Genomic DNA, 17,728 nt, shown 5'->3' with positions numbered 1-17,728 from the left:
CACATGCGTCGTTGGATCACGCAATCCGACGACCCATATTGAAGGGATTCACGGTGGGGACCACCACCTCTGCCACACATGTGATCTGACTCTAGCTCTAGAATTTTCAGTTAGCTAGATGTGGTCAAGTGGTTACAGTGACAAGAGTACTACTCCAGTAAAGGCTATTTTTTTTGCATGGTAATACGTGTCTCATTCATATCATAAAGAACAAAGTACAAGTCACGTAAAGACTGACATGACAAAACTGAAAAGATAGCAGAACATCTTTGAGCTTGACACTAACGCCCGTCACCTGCCTCCGCACCACCACAGCAGCCACCGAAGAAAAGAATGACGAATCACCTCCTCACCCGAGCTCGACGCGGCTCCATCGCTGATATGCAGCTTTGCGGACCTCCAAGCTGGCTCACCAAAAGTGAACCCCTTACCGTTGAACGAATCAGACCGGGGCAACACCCCAGACACGCCATCGAACTTCAGATCTGGCACCCCACTACGACTAAAACGTCGAAGGAGAAAACCATATCTGCCATCCACGAACCACGAGCCCAGCACATGCTCCGTCTTCCAGATGTCGTCGATGCAGACCACAATCTGCATCCGCTCCTGCACTACCTCCCAAGCTCCGCGCCGACGCTGGAGCAAACGCCGCCGCAACGGCGGAGCCCGAGGACACATGTCCACCACGAGGATGCTGCCGCCGCCGCCACCCCATCCTTACTTGAACAGACTGGTTTCCAAATCCATCCCCAACCATAGGACTGATGGCCTCGTTAGGGAAGGTTCTGAAGAATCTTTATTCAGCATTGCCATCGTCGCCGCCGAAGCAAAGACGATGAACAACCTTAAAACCTAGACTACGAGAGTAAAAGCGATCCACACGTGTGGATCCGGCGACCCCCCTCGCCATCGACGACCGAGGTCGCCGGCGGAGGGGAGCCGCCGGATAGCGACCTTGGAAGATCGGTCTCCCCTGGCGGGCTAGGGTTCCAGCCACCAGGGACAAGAGGAAAACAGGAAAGAGTCCTCCAATAAAGGCTAGAAACATCTTCAGACGTGCGGATAGGCTAGGAATGTACTGTAGCAGCATACTTTTTTAATGTAATACTAGCAGGCAGGATACTTTTGAATGGATGTACGAGAGGGTTCCTTCTTGTTTGAAGGTGATAAAGTATACCCTGTTAGAGGGCGGGGATGTTCAATTGATTATCTAATTTTTGTTTCGGTGCCGGACAAAGTCATGCAATAGAAAGTAGTAGGAGATATCCAGACTTAATGGTGAGAAAAGGCAAAAAAAAAGGTGAATATTTTTTACATCAAGCTTCTTTTTTCTACATATATAACGTTTATTTTTTAAGAAACAAAGTTTGTGTCTAAAACAATTTCAATAAATAAGAAATTGGTGTGTTATTGTGATTTGATGTGAGTAACAAGTAATCTTCCATGAGCTCCTATGAGAAAATAGGAATTTTCTTTCAAAATATCCAATATAAATTTATCTTGATATATGCGCTCTACTTTTAGTTTTAATGTTTTACTCGTAGTATTCTGCTTATACATAGAAGTCGTGCACGTACAAATGACTAGGCTTGATTTTGGCTGTGGTATGACAACAAATGTGATGTGGCTGAGCTGACGGGCCTCTCAAACACGTCTGATATCTATTTCCGCGGCTTTTCTAAAAAAAAAAAAAAATCTGTCTCCGCAGCTGAGCGAATGACCTCCGGCACAGTGGCGGTCGCGGCGTTTCACGGGGAGCCATAGAAGCGGGAACGACTAGTATAGAATCTGGGCATCTGGTGCAAAAATAGAAAAAGGATTCTGGACCATTGGATTTGGGATGAATAGTAAGGATCTAGGTGGAGGTATCTGTACTCACGGTTACATAATTCTATGCAAAAACATCCCTCTGGTCCTCATGTTTTCTCTTCGGATCCTTCTCAGATCCCCAATCCTCCATCGGCCCTCTCGACCTCTCCAGCCGGCGAGCGACGCTGTCGGCGGTCCAGGCCAGATCCGGTGTTGGCTCCCCTCCACAGCTTCTTCTCCCTGCCTCCTGTCTTCCACTCCGGCTTCAAGGTCGCGTGGATCCGCCTCCCGGCCAGGCCCAACGTCGCGCGGCGCATCATCGCAGGGATTCGTCGGCCGTCGCTAGTCGTCCTTGCCGATGGCCGCTGGCGCCTCGGGCACAGCTGCCTAGGTCACCATCTGGCCTCCACCATGCCGGACTCCGACGGGTTCGCGACAGATCCGAAGACCCGCGGCACAGAGTTGTTAGAGAATACGCAGCCCCGACGGCTACACGCGCCAGCTCTTCTTCCTGACTCCATCCCCTCACTGGCTCAGTATCAAGGTATCTTCCGTCTCACCCATATATTTCTATCTAATGGGGAAGTCTAGTTTGTGTTCGAGTCTGGGCACATGCCCAGCCAACGTAGCCACTGATTTAGCTCATGTTCTATGTTTACCCATCACATGTAACAATTTTGAATGCACAGAATAGTTTACTGCTTGTACTCCACTACATAGTTCCATTTAATCTATTGCGCCATGTATATGCTACTCCCTCCGATCTAAAAATAAGTGTCGTGGTTTATTTTGGATCAGATTGAGTATTGAATCAAAGCATGAATATTTCGGAGGCAGTGCACATGTCTTTGACTGAATTGACTATGGATCTAGCTAGGGGAAGTATGCCTAGAGTGCACACAGTTATCAATTTTGCATTCCTTCAATTGCGGATCTTACGCGTACATCGGTCAAATTATTAGCTAAATTTAGCTAGCTTCTAGTTGAATTGCTTTCAAGCGGTGATTGAAAAGTGAATATAATTTCCCTTGATTATGGAGCACAAGTGACATGTTGTGCGGAAACTCGTCAATGGTTGGGCAACATATGCATATCCGGCAAAATCAAGCCGAGGCAATAATGTTCGTCCATCTAATTAACCTGCACCATGTTTGGTTAGCTAGCTGGTTAAGAATTTGTTGTTGTTCTGAGCTAGTGTGCTTGCTGGCATGGGGGTATGCATATTGCAGATTTAACTAACAAAACTCAAGGCTTTTGATGAACTGACGTCGGTCAATTGTTTCACACTCCAGTAGCTAGCTGGTGGGAGACACCTCGATTGGAGACATCAAATAATAGATATATGTGTATTTGTGACTAACAGTTAGCCAACAAGGGTTTAACAACATTACAGAAACAGTAGAAGTACATATGCAGAGAGAGCTAGCTAGCTAGCTGCCTGAGCTGCACCGGCATGCGTGGTGCAGCCTGTAGCCTTCTAATTTGCAACCATGCAATTGGAGATGACTTCTGAATTTTGAATTTGTTTTGTTTCAGGAGATTGAGAAGTCAGACATCTGGATTTTGGTGTAGAACACATGTTATGCTCTGGGTATGATGAGTAGTTTAGAGCTCATTGACTAGTACTAAGCTCTGCCCCTGCCGTTGCTCTTGGGTCATTTTGAAGAATTATTTACAGCTTCTAGAGAATCTTAGTTGTTGCTGTCTCACCTGGTTCTAAGCAAATAAAAACAGTATTTGTTTTGTGTGATCTTTCCCAGGCATATGAAGTTCCAAGGGCAAGAAACAGTATAACTGGAGGCAAGAGAAGAACTTTCTGTCATATACCATCAGGATAGCAAAGCTGATACAATTTTTTAAAGCAATGATTGTTCAGTGTGATCCTTAAGTCCTTCACACTCATTCTTACCGGCCATGCACTAGAAATGATCATGTCATCTTATGTATCACTTCATATGTATGTATGTCTCTCGTGGATGCGCCAGATTGACAAATATGTGTGCCCGGGAAGGGTCTAGTTTGACGTGTACTCGAATATTTGTGCAACTGATGGTCTAGCTTGACATGTACTTAAATAATTCCAATATTTGTGCCTGGAATTGTCCAGTCTAACATGTGCCTGAAATGGTCTAGCTTGACTTAATTTTCTCATCTTCACTTATATTTGTGATACATATTGACACACTTTGGTAACCAACTTGTTTAGTTTTCTTGCACGATTGATAGACATATAGTAGAAGCCAGTACTGTACTTATATATACATGAAACCATCCATTAGACAAGTATAAAGCTGAAGCATCAACTGTGACGTTTTGAAAGTTAGTCTTATGTACCAAGGACAAAATGAACGAATATGAGAAAGGTAAGGTGTTTACAATGAAAGTCATGTTTTATATCTGACTACTAGCGGGTGGTTTTTGTAAAAATACACATTAAGTGGCAGGAGGTACCTCTGTGCCATTCATCTTCAATCCACGGCCCAGAATGCATTTTTCTATTTTTGCACCACAAGTGCAGATTCTATACTAGTTGCTCCCTCCGATCTAAAAATAAGTGTCGTGGTTTATTTTGGATCAGATTGAGTATTGAATCAAAGCATGAATATTTCGGAGGCAGTGCACATGTCTTTGACTGAATTGACTATGGATCTAGCTAGGGGAAGTATGCCTAGAGTGCACACAGTTATCAATTTTGCATTCCTTCAATTGCGGATCTTACGCGTACATCGGTCAAATTATTAGCTAAATTTAGCTGGCTTCTAGTTGAATTGCTTTCAAGCGGTGATTGAAAAGTGAATATAATTTCCCTTGATTATGGAGCACAAGTGACATGTTGTGCGGAAACTCGTCAATGGTTGGGCAACATATGCATATCCGGCAAAATCAAGCCGAGGCAATAATGTTCGTCCATCTAATTAACCTGCACCATGTTTGGTTAGCTAGCTGGTTAAGAATTTGTTGTTGTTCTGAGCTAGTGTGCTTGCTGGCATGGGGGTATGCATATTGCAGATTTAACTAACAAAACTCGAGGCTTTTGATGAACTGACGTCGGTCAATTGTTTCACACTCCAGTAGCTAGCTGGTGGGAGACACCTCGATTGGAGACATCAAATAATAGATATATGTGTATTTGTGACTAACAGTTAGCCAACAAGGGTTTAACAACATTACAGAAACAGTAGAAGTACATATGCAGAGCAGAGAGAGCTAGCTAGCTAGCTACCTGAGCTGCACCGGCATGCGTGGTGCAGCCTGTAGCCTTCTAATTTGCAACCATGCAATTGGAGATGACTTCTGAATTTTGAATTTGTTTTGTTTCAGGAGATTGAGAAGTCAGACATCTGGATTTTGGTGTAGAACACATGTTATGCTCTGGGTATGATGAGTAGTTTAGAGCTCATTGACTAGTACTAAGCTCTGCCCCTGCCGTTGCTCTTGGGTCATTTTGAAGAATTATTTACAGCTTCTAGAGAATCTTAGTTGTTGCTGTCTCACCTGGTTCTAAGCAAATAAAAACAGTACTTGTTTTGTGTGATCTTTCCCAGGCATATGAAGTTCCAAGGGCAAGAAACAGTATAACTGGAGGCAAGAGAAGAACTTTCTGTCATATACCATCAGGATAGCAAAGCTGATACAATTTTTTAAAGCAATGATTGTTCAGTGTGATCCTTAAGTCCTTCACACTCATTCTTACCGGCCATGCACTAGAAATAATGATCATGTCATCTTATGTATCACTTCATATGTATGTATGTCTCTCGTGGATGCGCCAGATTGACAAATATGTGTGCCCGGGAAGGGTCTAGTTTGACGTGTACTCGAATATTTGTGCAACTGATGGTCTAGCTTGACATGTACTTAAATAATTCCAATATTTGTGCCTGGAATTGTCCAGTCTAACATGTGCCTGAAATGGTCTAGCTTGACTTAATTTTCTCATCTTCACTTATATTTGTGATACATATTGACACACTTTGGTAACCAACTTGTTTAGTTTTCTTGCACGATTGATAGACATATAGTAGAAGCCAGTACTGTACTTATATATACATGAAACCATCCATTAGACAAGTATAAAGCTGAAGCATCAACTGTGACGTTTTGAAAGTTAGTCTTATGTACCAAGGACAAAATGAACGAATATGAGAAAGGTAAGGTGTTTACAATGAAAGTCATGTTTTATATCTGACTACTAGCGGGTGGTTTTTGTAAAAATACACATTAAGTGGCAGGAGGTACCTCTGTGCCATTCATCTTCAATCCACGGCCCAGAATGCATCTTTCTATTTTTGCACCACAAGTGCAGATTCTATACTAGTTGCTCCCTCCGATCTAAAAATAAGTGTCGTGGTTTATTTTGGATCAGATTGAGTATTGAATCAAAGCATGAATATTTCGGAGGCAGTGCACATGTCTTTGACTGAATTGACTATGGATCTAGCTAGGGGAAGTATGCCTAGAGTGCACACAGTTATCAATTTTGCATTCCTTCAATTGCGGATCTTACGCGTACATCGGTCAAATTATTAGCTAAATTTAGCTGGCTTCTAGTTGAATTGCTTTCAAGCGGTGATTGAAAAGTGAATATAATTTCCCTTGATTATGGAGCACAAGTGACATGTTGTGCGGAAACTCGTCAATGGTTGGGCAACATATGCATATCCGGCAAAATCAAGCCGAGGCAATAATGTTCGTCCATCTAATTAACCTGCACCATGTTTGGTTAGCTAGCTGGTTAAGAATTTGTTGTTGTTCTGAGCTAGTGTGCTTGCTGGCATGGGGGTATGCATATTGCAGATTTAACTAACAAAACTCAAGGCTTTTGATGAACTGACGTCGGTCAATTGTTTCACACTCCAGTAGCTAGCTGGTGGGAGACACCTCGATTGGAGACATCAAATAATAGATATATGTGTATTTGTGACTAACAGTTAGCCAACAAGGGTTTAACAACATTACAGAAACAGTAGAAGTACATATGCAGAGCAGAGGGAGCTAGCTAGCTAGCTGCCTGAGCTGCACCGGCATGCGTGGTGCAGCCTGTAGCCTTCTAATTTGCAACCATGCAATTGGAGATGACTTCTGAATTTTGAATTTGTTTTGTTTCAGGAGATTGAGAAGTCAGACATCTGGATTTTGGTGTAGAACACATGTTATGCTCTGGGTATGATGAGTAGTTTAGAGCTCATTGACTAGTACTAAGCTCTGCCCCTGCCGTTGCTCTTGGGTCATTTTGAAGAATTATTTACAGCTTCTAGAGAATCTTAGTTGTTGCTGTCTCACCTGGTTCTAAGCAAATAAAAACAGTATTTGTTTTGTGTGATCTTTCCCAGGCATATGAAGTTCCAAGGGCAAGAAACAGTATAACTGGAGGCAAGAGAAGAACTTTCTGTCATATACCATCAGGATAGCAAAGCTGATACAATTTTTTAAAGCAATGATTGTTCAGTGTGATCCTTAAGTCCTTCACACTCATTCTTACCGGCCATGCACTAGAAATGATCATGTCATCTTATGTATCACTTCATATGTATGTATGTCTCTCGTGGGTGCGCCAGATTGACAAATATGTGTGCCCGGGAAGGGTCTAGTTTGACGTGTACTCGAATATTTGTGCAACTAATGGTCTAGCTTGACATGTACTTAAATAATTCCAATATTTGTGCCTGGAATTGTCCAGTCTAACATGTGCCTGAAATGGTCTAGCTTGACTTAATTTTCTCATCTTCACATATATTTGTGATACATATTGACACACTTTGGTAACCAACTTGTTTAGTTTTCTTGCACGATTGATAGACATATAGTAGAAGCCAGTACTGTACTTATATATACATGAAACCATCCATTAGACAAGTATAAAGCTGAAGCATCAACTGTGACGTTTTGAAAGTTAGTCTTATGTACCAAGGACAAAATGAACGAATATGAGAAAGGTAAGGTGTTCATAGTGAAAGTCATGTTTTATATCTGACTACTAGCGGGGGGGGGGGGGGGGTTTGTAAAAATACACATTAAGTGGCAGGAGGTACCTCTGTGCCATTCATCTTCAATCCAACAGCCCAAAATGCATTTTTCTATTTTTGCACCACAAGTGCAGATTCTATACTAGTTGCTCCCTTCGATCTAAAAATAAGTGTCGTGGTTTATTTTGGATCAGATTGAGTATTGAATCAAAGCATGAATATTTCGGAGGCAGTGCACATGTCTTTGACTGAATTGACTATGGATCTAGCTAGGGGAAGTATGCCTAGAGTGCACACAGTTATCAATTTTGCATTCCTTCAATTGTGGATCTTACGCGTACATCGGTCAAATTAGTAGCTAAATTTAGCTAGCTTCTAGTTGAATTGCTTTCAAGCGGTGATTGAAAAGTGAATATAATTTCCCTTGATTTTGAGCACAAGTGACATGTTGTGCGGAAACTCGTCAATGGTTGGGCAACATATGCATATCCGGCAAAATCAAGCCGAGGCAATAATGTTCGTCCATCTAATTAACCTGCACCATGTTTGGTTAGCTAGCTGGTTAAGAATTTGTTGTTGTTCTGAGCTAGTGTGCTTGCTGGCATGGGGGTATGCATATTGCAGATTTAACTAACAAAACTCAAGGCTTTTGATGAACTGACGTCGGTCAATTGTTTCACACTCCAGTAGCTAGCTGGTGGGAGACACCTCGATTGGAGACATCAAATAATAGATATATGTGTATTTGTGACTAACAGTTAGCCAACAAGGGTTTAACAACATTACAGAAACAGTAGAAGTACATATGCAGAGCAGAGGGAGCTAGCTAGCTAGCTGCCTGAGCTGCACCGGCATGCGTGGTGCAGCCTGTAGCCTTCTAATTTGCAACCATGCAATTGGAGATGACTTCTGAATTTTGAATTTGTTTTGTTTCAGGAGATTGAGAAGTCAGACATCTGGATTTTGGTGTAGAACACATGTTATGCTCTGGGTATGATGAGTAGTTTAGAGCTCATTAACTAGTACTAAGCTCTGCCCCTGTCGTTGCTCTTGGGTCATTTTGAAGAATTATTTACAGCTTCTAGAGAATCTTAGTTGTTGCTGTCTCACCTGGTTCTAAGCAAATAAAAACAGTATTTGTTTTGTGTGATCTTTCTCAGGCATATGAAGTTCCAAGGGCAAGAAATAGTATAACTGGAGGCAAGAGAAGAACTTTCTGTCATATACCATCAGGATAGCAAAGCTAATACAATTTTTTAAAGCAATGATTGTTCAGTGTGATCCTTAAGTCCTTCACACTCATTCTTACTGGCCATGCACTAGAAATGATCATGTCATCTTATGTATCACTTCATATGTATGTATGTCTCTCGTGGATGCGCCAGATTGACAAATATGTGTGTCCGGGAAGGGTCTAGTTTGACATGTACTCGAATATTTGTGCAACTGATGGTCTAGCTTGACATGTACTTAAATAATTCCAATATTTGTGCTTGGAATTGTCCAGTCTAACATGTGCCTGAAATGGTCTAGCTTGACTTAATTTTCTCATCTTCACTTATATTTGTGATACATATTGACACACTTTGGTAACCAACTTGTTTAGTTTTTTTGCACGATTGAAAGTTAGTCTTATGTACTCCCTCCATTCCACAATGTAGTGCTTCCTCTATCCCCGTGCTTCAACTTTGACCGTAAATTTAACTATCAAGACCGATTGCGGCGGGAGCAAAAATTATATCAGTGAATTCGTATTTGAAAGAAGTTTTTAATTATGTAATTTTTTCACCCGCCGCAGTCGGTCTCGTTCATTAAATTTATGGTCAAAGTTTGACCTCGGGAAGCGCGGGCGCACTATATTTTGGAATGAAGGGAGTACCAAGGACAAAATGAACGAATATGAGAAAGGTAAGGTGTTTACAGTGAACGTCATGTTTTATATCTGACTACTAGCGGGGGGTTTTGTAAAATACACATTAAGTGGCAGGAGGTACCTCTGTGCCATTCATCTTCAATCCAACGGCTCAGAATGCCTTTTTCTATTTTTGCACCACAAGTGCTGATTCTATACTAGTTGCTCCCGTAGAAGCAACCGGCGCGCCGTCGCCGGCCGCGACTGCGGCGGTGCGCCCACCAGAGTCACTCCCCCCCTCCCCCCTTAGCACCAGGATGCCTCGGAGCGCCTGCCCCTCGCAATGCCTCCGGTGAGTTCATGTGTGGCCAACGCTTGGTTTTGTCCTCTGCGCTCTGACTCCTTTCGTCCGTGCGTTTCAGGTTTCGAGCGGGGAGGGCGCCGCTGGTGCCTGATGCCGCTGCTGGTCGACGGCGCCGTGCCGCCATCGTCAGCCCCGTGGGTATTTCGGGCGGGGGCGCATCGGAATTCGGAAGCGATGCCGGAGCCGGAGCTGCTGGGCGCCAACTGAACTGTAAGTGCCTGCCACTGCCAAACTGGTACGAATTCAGTTCGTTGGCTGGACGGGCCATCAGAGTGCTGTCCCGTACCAGCGCAATTCCTCACCTGATTTTAGTGCTGATGCACAATGTGTGGATGGGCGTCTTGGCATGTTAGGGTGGATTAAAAATCTGAGAGGAACTGGCGAGAATTCGGACAGAGAGTGAAGTGTCGGCGAGAGTGGGAGGCACACACAGGGTGATAGATTTCACTTGCGCCTGGGTTGGGCTGGGGAGCACGCCAGCATGTGCTTGCTGAGTAGGTGCGCATTCATGCTTCTCTTCGCTTTGACTTTCACCTTTAAGTTTTCCTCTGAAATATGTTGGGACTTTCGTGGTCTGCCATGACCAGGATAAATCTGAACTTCTCCATCAAAGCTTATTGTATAATGTTGCTCGAAGTCGGCCAACAGAATCGTGATTTGCTTCTATTATTTGAGACTCCACCTTCCCATCAGAAAAACAAACAAATGGATTGTCTTCAAAGGGGACCTTATTCAACTCTGGAAGAACATATTGTATTTGACATCACCACTTTCTCCTAAGAAAGCACCACACCTAACTGCACAAACATAATATTCTGGAACCTGGAGCACGAGGTTTTTTTTGTAAGATTTTGTGCGGGAGTCATATTATTCTCTGCAAAACTCATGTGAAGTTCGTGCACTCTGCCCTAAATGAAGTTTGTTCAATTTTGGCTAATATAATCATGATTTTTTGCATCAATTATCATAGATTCCACCTGCCACCAGAAAAAAAAGCAAAGGGTTAGTCTTCGGAGTGGACCTTATCCTACAGAAAGAACACACCTAACTATTTATTCGAATCAGTTCAGAATACCCAAATCATTGGTTTTGATGCACTTTCCTGTTTCTGCCCAAACATAATATTCTGGAATCTGGAGCACGAGGTTTTGTTGTGGAATTTCTGCGGACAGTCATATTATTCTCAGCAAAGTTTATGTGAAGTTTCTGCACTGTATTTAGGCCCTAAATGTTGGAAATGTAGGCCGAAAACACACGCAAAGCTACTTACCTTTGAGAAAAAAGCTAATATTCTACTGCTTTGCACCTAGCATCTTCGGCTACAGGTCTGGTAACTTTACCATTAAAGAATATCTAATCATGATCAACTCTTTGCTGCTACAGCCTCCATCAACTTTGGCTAGCTTTCATTGCTTTATTTCTATTATCTTGTAGCGCATTCATTTTAAGAAACTGAGCACATTTTTCATGTCTTGTGCTATTTCCTTTGAGGAACACACTTCATTTACCCTCTCTTTGATATGCCTTTAGCTTTCACAATGAGCTGATTTATATTTGATGACAACTCTGGTTGCCGGATATCCCTGGGAGTGGCAACTTTTTTGCTATCTGCAGGTCTGCATCCTTCCTTTATAAAGGGAACTATCCTGTAATATTAGTAAATGCAACCAAGTTCCACTTCCATTGCCAGACAGAAATTGTATGCTATGCAATGGGAATGCTGAATGAAATTGCTCGCAACTGTTTTTTTACATAATCTATATGTTTTCTTTAATGCAACACAAATGCATGCTGTAGCTTTTAGCTACGACCAAAGTGATACTGAGCTGATACGTGTGGAAGTACACAACTGACACTTGTGGCAATGAAGATTTACTTTTGGAATCTTGAGGAGGATACATGGTGGATCACCCGAAGCAACTTTAACAGGTTGAGAAGACTCAAGAGGATACCATGAGAGAGACCACTGTGTCATCTCTTGTGTTACCTCACCAGAGTGCTTTAGAACTGATCAGTTTTAGACCAAGTATTGGAAAACTTAAATTATGCTATGTGTTTGCTGATGCTCCGCTCTTCATTGCTAAGAACAGTTAAGTCTGTATATGTTAATTGAGCATGTTAATTTGATACATCCTTTGCATGAACGATACTTGGAAAACTGACTGGTGCCCTAGTCCACGCTCCAATGGCAAGAAGTGCATGATAAAATATTCCAAGAATATTAACAAAATTCATGGATGTAAATGTAATACATAAAAATGCTAAAGTTTGATGTCAAATTCATCCTGATATCAAGGACCAGAAAAGGCAGTCATTCTTACACTCTTCATTTCCGCCAAGACTGTCAACTTGTGTTTCTGTATCTTGAATATTTGATGTCAGGAACGAATATGATACTGATCCTCTGGAATTTTGAAACATTGTATCGTTATACTTTATGGGACTTTCACAACAACGACGTGATCCCCACTGGACAAAAAATGCTTATTCCTTACATTTTCGTGGGACTGATTGGTGTTTTACTTTTGGCACAAAACTTGTATTTGTCATTGTTAAAGAACTAAAAGAGAATGATTTTTCAAGTGCTTACGTTTGGGATCTTTCAGGCAATGTGCTTTATATACTTGGCCTGGCACCTTTCAAGAGCACACCCATGTGGCTTAAATACTAAGCGGTTCCTTTTTCAGCTGCTTTGATTTAAATAATGCAGTTGAACGACAAATAGTGAAATTCTTCTTATTGCAGAAAACATATGTTATATTATTTTGGCGCTCATTATTTGATATGATCCCACCAGATGTAGAATAGGCAAATTTAGTGGAACGGTGATGTTTTATGTATTAGCTAGGGCTAGCTGCAACAAGGTAGCAGAAAGCTTTATTGTTGGCACATTTGCTGGGTGCAACAAACTTTTGTTATTGTCAGAATGGAGACATCACATAGTGGGAAGTGTCATTATTTTTTAAAAGATGAGGTTCTGGCCACATATAGAGTCTTGTGCCATCATTCTGCTTGGTGCAGGTACGTAATGATTTGAGTGAAGCACATAGTGCTTCATAATTATGCTTCTTACTATTCAAACTTCTACAATTTACATGTTGAAGCATATTTTTATTCTGCAAGGTTTGTATATGTGCTCTGAGCAATCTTAACATGCTCCCTCTTACTCCCTCTTTTCACACGAGAGGTAAGAGTATATAATAGATATGAGCCGTTGATCTCATTAATTAGTGGTCTAATTAACTCTTACCTTCTTACCTCATCTGTAAAAAGAGGGGGTAAGAGGGAGCATGTTAAAATTTACCATGTGCTCTAACACAGTGGGAACTGTAAGGTTTTTATTCTATTTGCATATGCTGGTCATTTTGGAACATATATTCTATAACTTTAATCAGGTATACTTTTCCTTGTTAAATATGATGGTTAAGATGATAATTATTTTCTCACTTATGTTGTTGTTGGATGCTCTGATTGTGAGCCTTTGTCTGTTTTACTCTCTACATCATCGCATGACATCTAATCAACATAAAATTGTGTGCGTGATATATGTTCCATCACATCTTAAAATGAGTGTAAACTGCAGTGTATGCGGGATATGTTGAAACAGCAAGCTAGTAGGGGTTAAGGTTAACGTCCGTTATATATTTTGGATATTAACCTAGAGTTTTGATTAGTGAGTAGCTCACTCATGTGTGTTAATTATTGTCAGCATTACTCTATTTGACATGATGCTATTAAGGAGCACCCGTGTCATGACTGGGGATTGAACCCAGGCCTCCCAGCTGCGCACACCATGTTCCCACCACACCCCAACTGACAAGGGTTCCATACTGGCAGTAACTAATATATATTGACTAAATATTTATTATTTTCAGAAATTTAGTCATTATATAAGTCTGATTTATAATTTACTGTTCTGGTTTATTCACATTGTTTGTTAGGTTACAGTTTCCCTCTAGAACATTGCTTGGCTGTTGAGTATGTATACATTTTCACTCTCTGTAATGAATAATTTGTATATACCCCCTCCATTCATAGATATAAGATGTTTTAACCATTTTCTGAATCGGATGTATATAGACATGTTTTAGTGTGTTTATTCACTCATTTCGGTCCGTATGTAGTCCATATTGAATTATCCAAAACATCTTATATTTGTGAAGGAGGAAATAGTTTCTAGCTAACCGGGTTTTCTACCTCTGTTATCTTCGAATTCATGGATATACACTACGGTGGGGTGATAATAATTGAATATTTTTCTTGCATCCTGACATCACACAAATTTTGCGCGTGCAATCATGGAAGAAGAAAGTACTAGCCTACCTTTAAAGATAATTGGATTGTATAATCCAAGGAAAAGAGCAATAGACTGCACAGAATCATGTGTTCAGAAGTCTTGGTCCTATAAATATCCTAGTTATTAACATGTGTTCAGAAGACGGAGCAACTTCACTTGTTCCCTGCCTTTTGCATGGCTGCTGCATGCATTTTTGATGGGCGTCTTTCCTTCCTTAATCTCTGGGGCATGTATCCTTAGATCCTCAGCCTCTTGTACATATCTGTTATTGAGAAATCGAACATACATTGTACACATCCGCTTTGCCGCCCTTACAACTCCACTCAGTGCTTTTCTTGCATTTTTTTCTCCCTTCTTTTTGAGAGATGGACATCTAGTCAGTTATCACAAGAAAGTGCTCTGCTAATGCCAACCTCATGCACCACCCTTGTCTTTAAAAGGCAAGGTAATGAACACGGTCTAGCCCAACAGCACTACTAGTTTGTGATGGACACCAGTACTCCTCCAAAGTCTGGGACGAGCTTCCTCAAAACTTGCTTCAATGGAGTTAACGCCCTCTCAGGTTTCTTCCATTCTTTCTCTGTTTTTTCCCAAGCGTGAGATTGGAGAAATCATGCTATATCTATTTACTTACTCCTGTGCCGCCTCATATGTCCTCTTGAACCTTGCTAACTTACTCCTGTGCCGCCTCATATGTCCTCTTTAACCTTGCTAACTTGCAGTATTAACTTCCTATTTTGCAGGGGTTGGAATATTATCGATTCCTTATGCATTGTCTCAAGGAGGATGGTTGAGCGTACTTATGTTCACAACTATAGCAGTTATCTGCTTCTACACTGGGATTCTCCTACAGAGATGCATAGATTCAAGCTCACTTGTTAAGACCTATCCTGATATAGGTGAACTGGCTTTTGGCCGGAAAGGAAGAATCATAGTGGCGATATTCATGTACCTGGAGCTGTACCTTGTGGCAATCGATTTCATGATATTAGAAGGTGATAACTTGGAGAAATTATTTCCAAGCGTCGACTTCCATGTTGCTGGAGTCAAGATTGGAGGCAAGCAAGGGTTTGTTCTGATTTTCAGCCTGTTGGTTTTGCCGACGACATGGTTTCGGAGCTTAAGTGCGCTTGCGTACGTCTCTGTTGGAGGAATCGTGGCTTCTGTCGTTCTCATCGCGGCTGTTATCTGGGTAGGAGCATTTGATGGTGTTGGTTTCCACGAGAGAGGTGTGCTTGTCCACTGGGCTGGTATTCCAACTGCCATGAGCTTATACTCATTCTGTTTCAGCGGCCATGCTGTTTTCCCCATGATATACACTGGAATGAGCAACAGAAAAATGTTCCCAACAGTAAGTAAAGCAGAAACCCTTTCACCGATCTTTTGTGTTATTTGACCAATAAGCAAATATAACTGCTGTGTAGCACGTCAGTACTTATTTGTTGGAAACCACAAACGATCCGAGCTTGCCCCAACTATTATGGTTAAATCTTGCTTTACATGCCCCGAGTCAATGCAAAATAGTATAACCTTTTTGACTGATAGGATAAAATACATGTTGTAGCAGCACTCCAATTCTGGAAACTGGAATCCTGTCAAAACTTTCCCATTTCATAAAGCTTGCAGTACTAGGGAATCACGTTTGTGCTTAACCCCTCTTCTCCTTTTTCGAATTTCAGGTGCTACTCCTCTGCTTCATCATCTGCACTCTCAGCTACGGACTGATGGGCGTCGTCGGGTACCTGATGTACGGGGAGTCACTGAAGTCCCAGGTGACGCTGAACCTCCCATCGAGGAACCTGAGCTCCAGCATCGCCATCTACACCACGCTGATCAACCCGTTCACCAAGTTCGCACTGCTGGTCACCCCGATAGCGGAGGCGATCGAGGACACCCTCCACGTCGGCAAGAACAAGGCCGTCAGCGTCTCCATCAGGACGTCGCTGGTCGTCAGCACGACCATCGTGGCGCTCGTCGTGCCCTACTTCGCCTACGCCGTCGCGCTCACCGGCTCGTTCCTGAGCGGCACCGCCACGATGCTGCTGCCATGCGCCTGCTACCTGAAGATCAGGTCCAGGACCTGCAGGAAGGTGGGGTTCGAGCAGGTGGTCTGCGTGGGCATCATCGTGGTCGGGGTAGGGCTTGTGGTCGTGGGCACCTCCAGCTCACTGAAGCAGATCATCCAGAGCTTATGAAATGTATGAGTAGGGATGAACAACCATAGGCAGTGGAGCCTATTCTAGTACGGCGCAATCATGCTTGTACTCTGTAGTCTGTACCTATGTTCTGGTAACATGTAGATACTATGAATTTAGCTTACATAAGACTGGATAGGAATAATCCCTAAGATGTTTGTAGTATTGAGACTTACTTCTTCAGAAGAAACTGCCTGTACCTATCATGTTATAAACATTATTCAAATGTATGTATAGCCTGATGTCTAGCTAGTGGTTGTTTCTTGCTAATGATGATCATCAGCAGAGTTTCAGCCTTTTGTTGCAGAAGCAAAATCTGCTGTTCCAACATCATTTTTATGCTGTATAAGTATAACTGTGAATTCTTCGCACCTCCAAGCACCCAGACCGCGACGAACAAGGATATTGGTGCGCATTCAGGTATGTCGACACAGGACACATACACACCTTGAAGTTGAAATGAGCCCATGCCCGTGGCTTTCCTGAAGTTATCTGGTCTGCCCATATGTTGATGTATTGATGTACTGCCTACCAATACATGAATACCCAAAGAAGTACTCCCTTGGTCCAGAAATACTTGTCGGGGGAATGGATGTATTTTAATTCTAGATACATCCATTTTTATCCATTTCTCCGACAAATATTTCTGGACGGAGTGATATACAATATTAACGAGGAACAGAGTTGCAATCTGCAGGCATAAGGTACGCGACAGCATCAGGAGCGTCTTGCAACCACAGGAGGGTCTTGAGATGTTTGTACTGTTAGCAGATTTTCGCCCCGTGGTGGATACCTCGAGCTTGAGCATCCACACCGGGTTTCCTGCTAATGCTTCAACTCGCTCATCTCTTTCCCGCCCCCTTATCTCTGTTAGTTTCAGTTTCCTTGCTGTGTCTGAACTACTATCACTGGAATATTTCCGTTAAGTGATTAATGGAAAGGGGTGTGAGCCCAGTTGGACAAAACAAGGGTCCGCGCGGAGCTCCGTTCTAGCCACGTTAAAAAAGACAAATGAATGTAAAATTAATCCCGCTCAGAAGAAGACTCAAACTAGACGAAGGAAATGACACCAAGCATTCAGGTAAAAAAAGTGTTTTAAATAACTGTAAAACTATCGCTCACTCTTATAAGTTGTCATGATCCCTAGCACTCCATGTGAAGAATCATCATCAATGTGAATTTTATTTTATCTATAGAAGAACGAAAAGTTTGGTTAAAAGCTTAGAATCAATAAATCTAACC

At 42.2% G+C, this 17,728-nt stretch overlaps 1 protein-coding gene and 4 long non-coding RNA genes across 5 annotated transcripts; all 5 read left to right on the top strand.

Annotated features, from left to right (window-relative positions):
• Positions 1-1,919: 1,919 nt before the first annotated feature.
• On the top strand, positions 1,920-3,924 carry LOC109732897 (uncharacterized). The gene is made up of 3 exons (XR_012189998.1): positions 1,920-2,356; positions 3,349-3,403; positions 3,573-3,924. It is a non-coding gene; the product is annotated as an uncharacterized lncRNA (long non-coding RNA).
• Positions 3,925-4,298: 374 nt separating this feature from the next.
• On the top strand, positions 4,299-5,699 carry LOC109732899 (uncharacterized). Its single transcript, XR_002225498.4, has 2 exons — positions 4,299-5,188; positions 5,358-5,699. It is a non-coding gene; the product is annotated as an uncharacterized lncRNA (long non-coding RNA).
• Positions 5,700-6,862: 1,163 nt separating this feature from the next.
• Positions 6,863-7,484, top strand: LOC120969510 (uncharacterized). Its single transcript, XR_005763789.3, has 2 exons — positions 6,863-6,976; positions 7,146-7,484. It is a non-coding gene; the product is annotated as an uncharacterized lncRNA (long non-coding RNA).
• A 453-nt stretch (positions 7,485-7,937) lies between these two features.
• Positions 7,938-9,277, top strand: LOC120969931 (uncharacterized). The gene is made up of 2 exons (XR_005764515.3): positions 7,938-8,769; positions 8,939-9,277. It is a non-coding gene; the product is annotated as an uncharacterized lncRNA (long non-coding RNA).
• Positions 9,278-14,215: 4,938 nt separating this feature from the next.
• On the top strand, positions 14,216-16,735 carry LOC109732898 (amino acid transporter AVT1I). Its single transcript, XM_020292099.4, has 3 exons — positions 14,216-14,853; positions 15,035-15,642; positions 15,971-16,735. Exons 1-3 carry the CDS (start codon positions 14,778-14,780, stop codon positions 16,484-16,486), a joined length of 1,200 nt encoding a protein of 399 aa, XP_020147688.1. The 5' UTR covers positions 14,216-14,777; the 3' UTR covers positions 16,487-16,735.
• Positions 16,736-17,728: the final 993 nt, after the last annotated feature.

Source organism: Aegilops tauschii, chromosome 7 (genome assembly GCF_002575655.3).
Source record: "Aegilops tauschii subsp. strangulata cultivar AL8/78 chromosome 7, Aet v6.0, whole genome shotgun sequence".
NCBI classification, from domain to species: Eukaryota; Viridiplantae; Streptophyta; class Magnoliopsida; order Poales; family Poaceae; genus Aegilops; species Aegilops tauschii.
The sequence above is the reverse complement of the archived record's forward strand: the minus strand, read 5'-3'. Positions and strand labels throughout refer to the sequence as shown.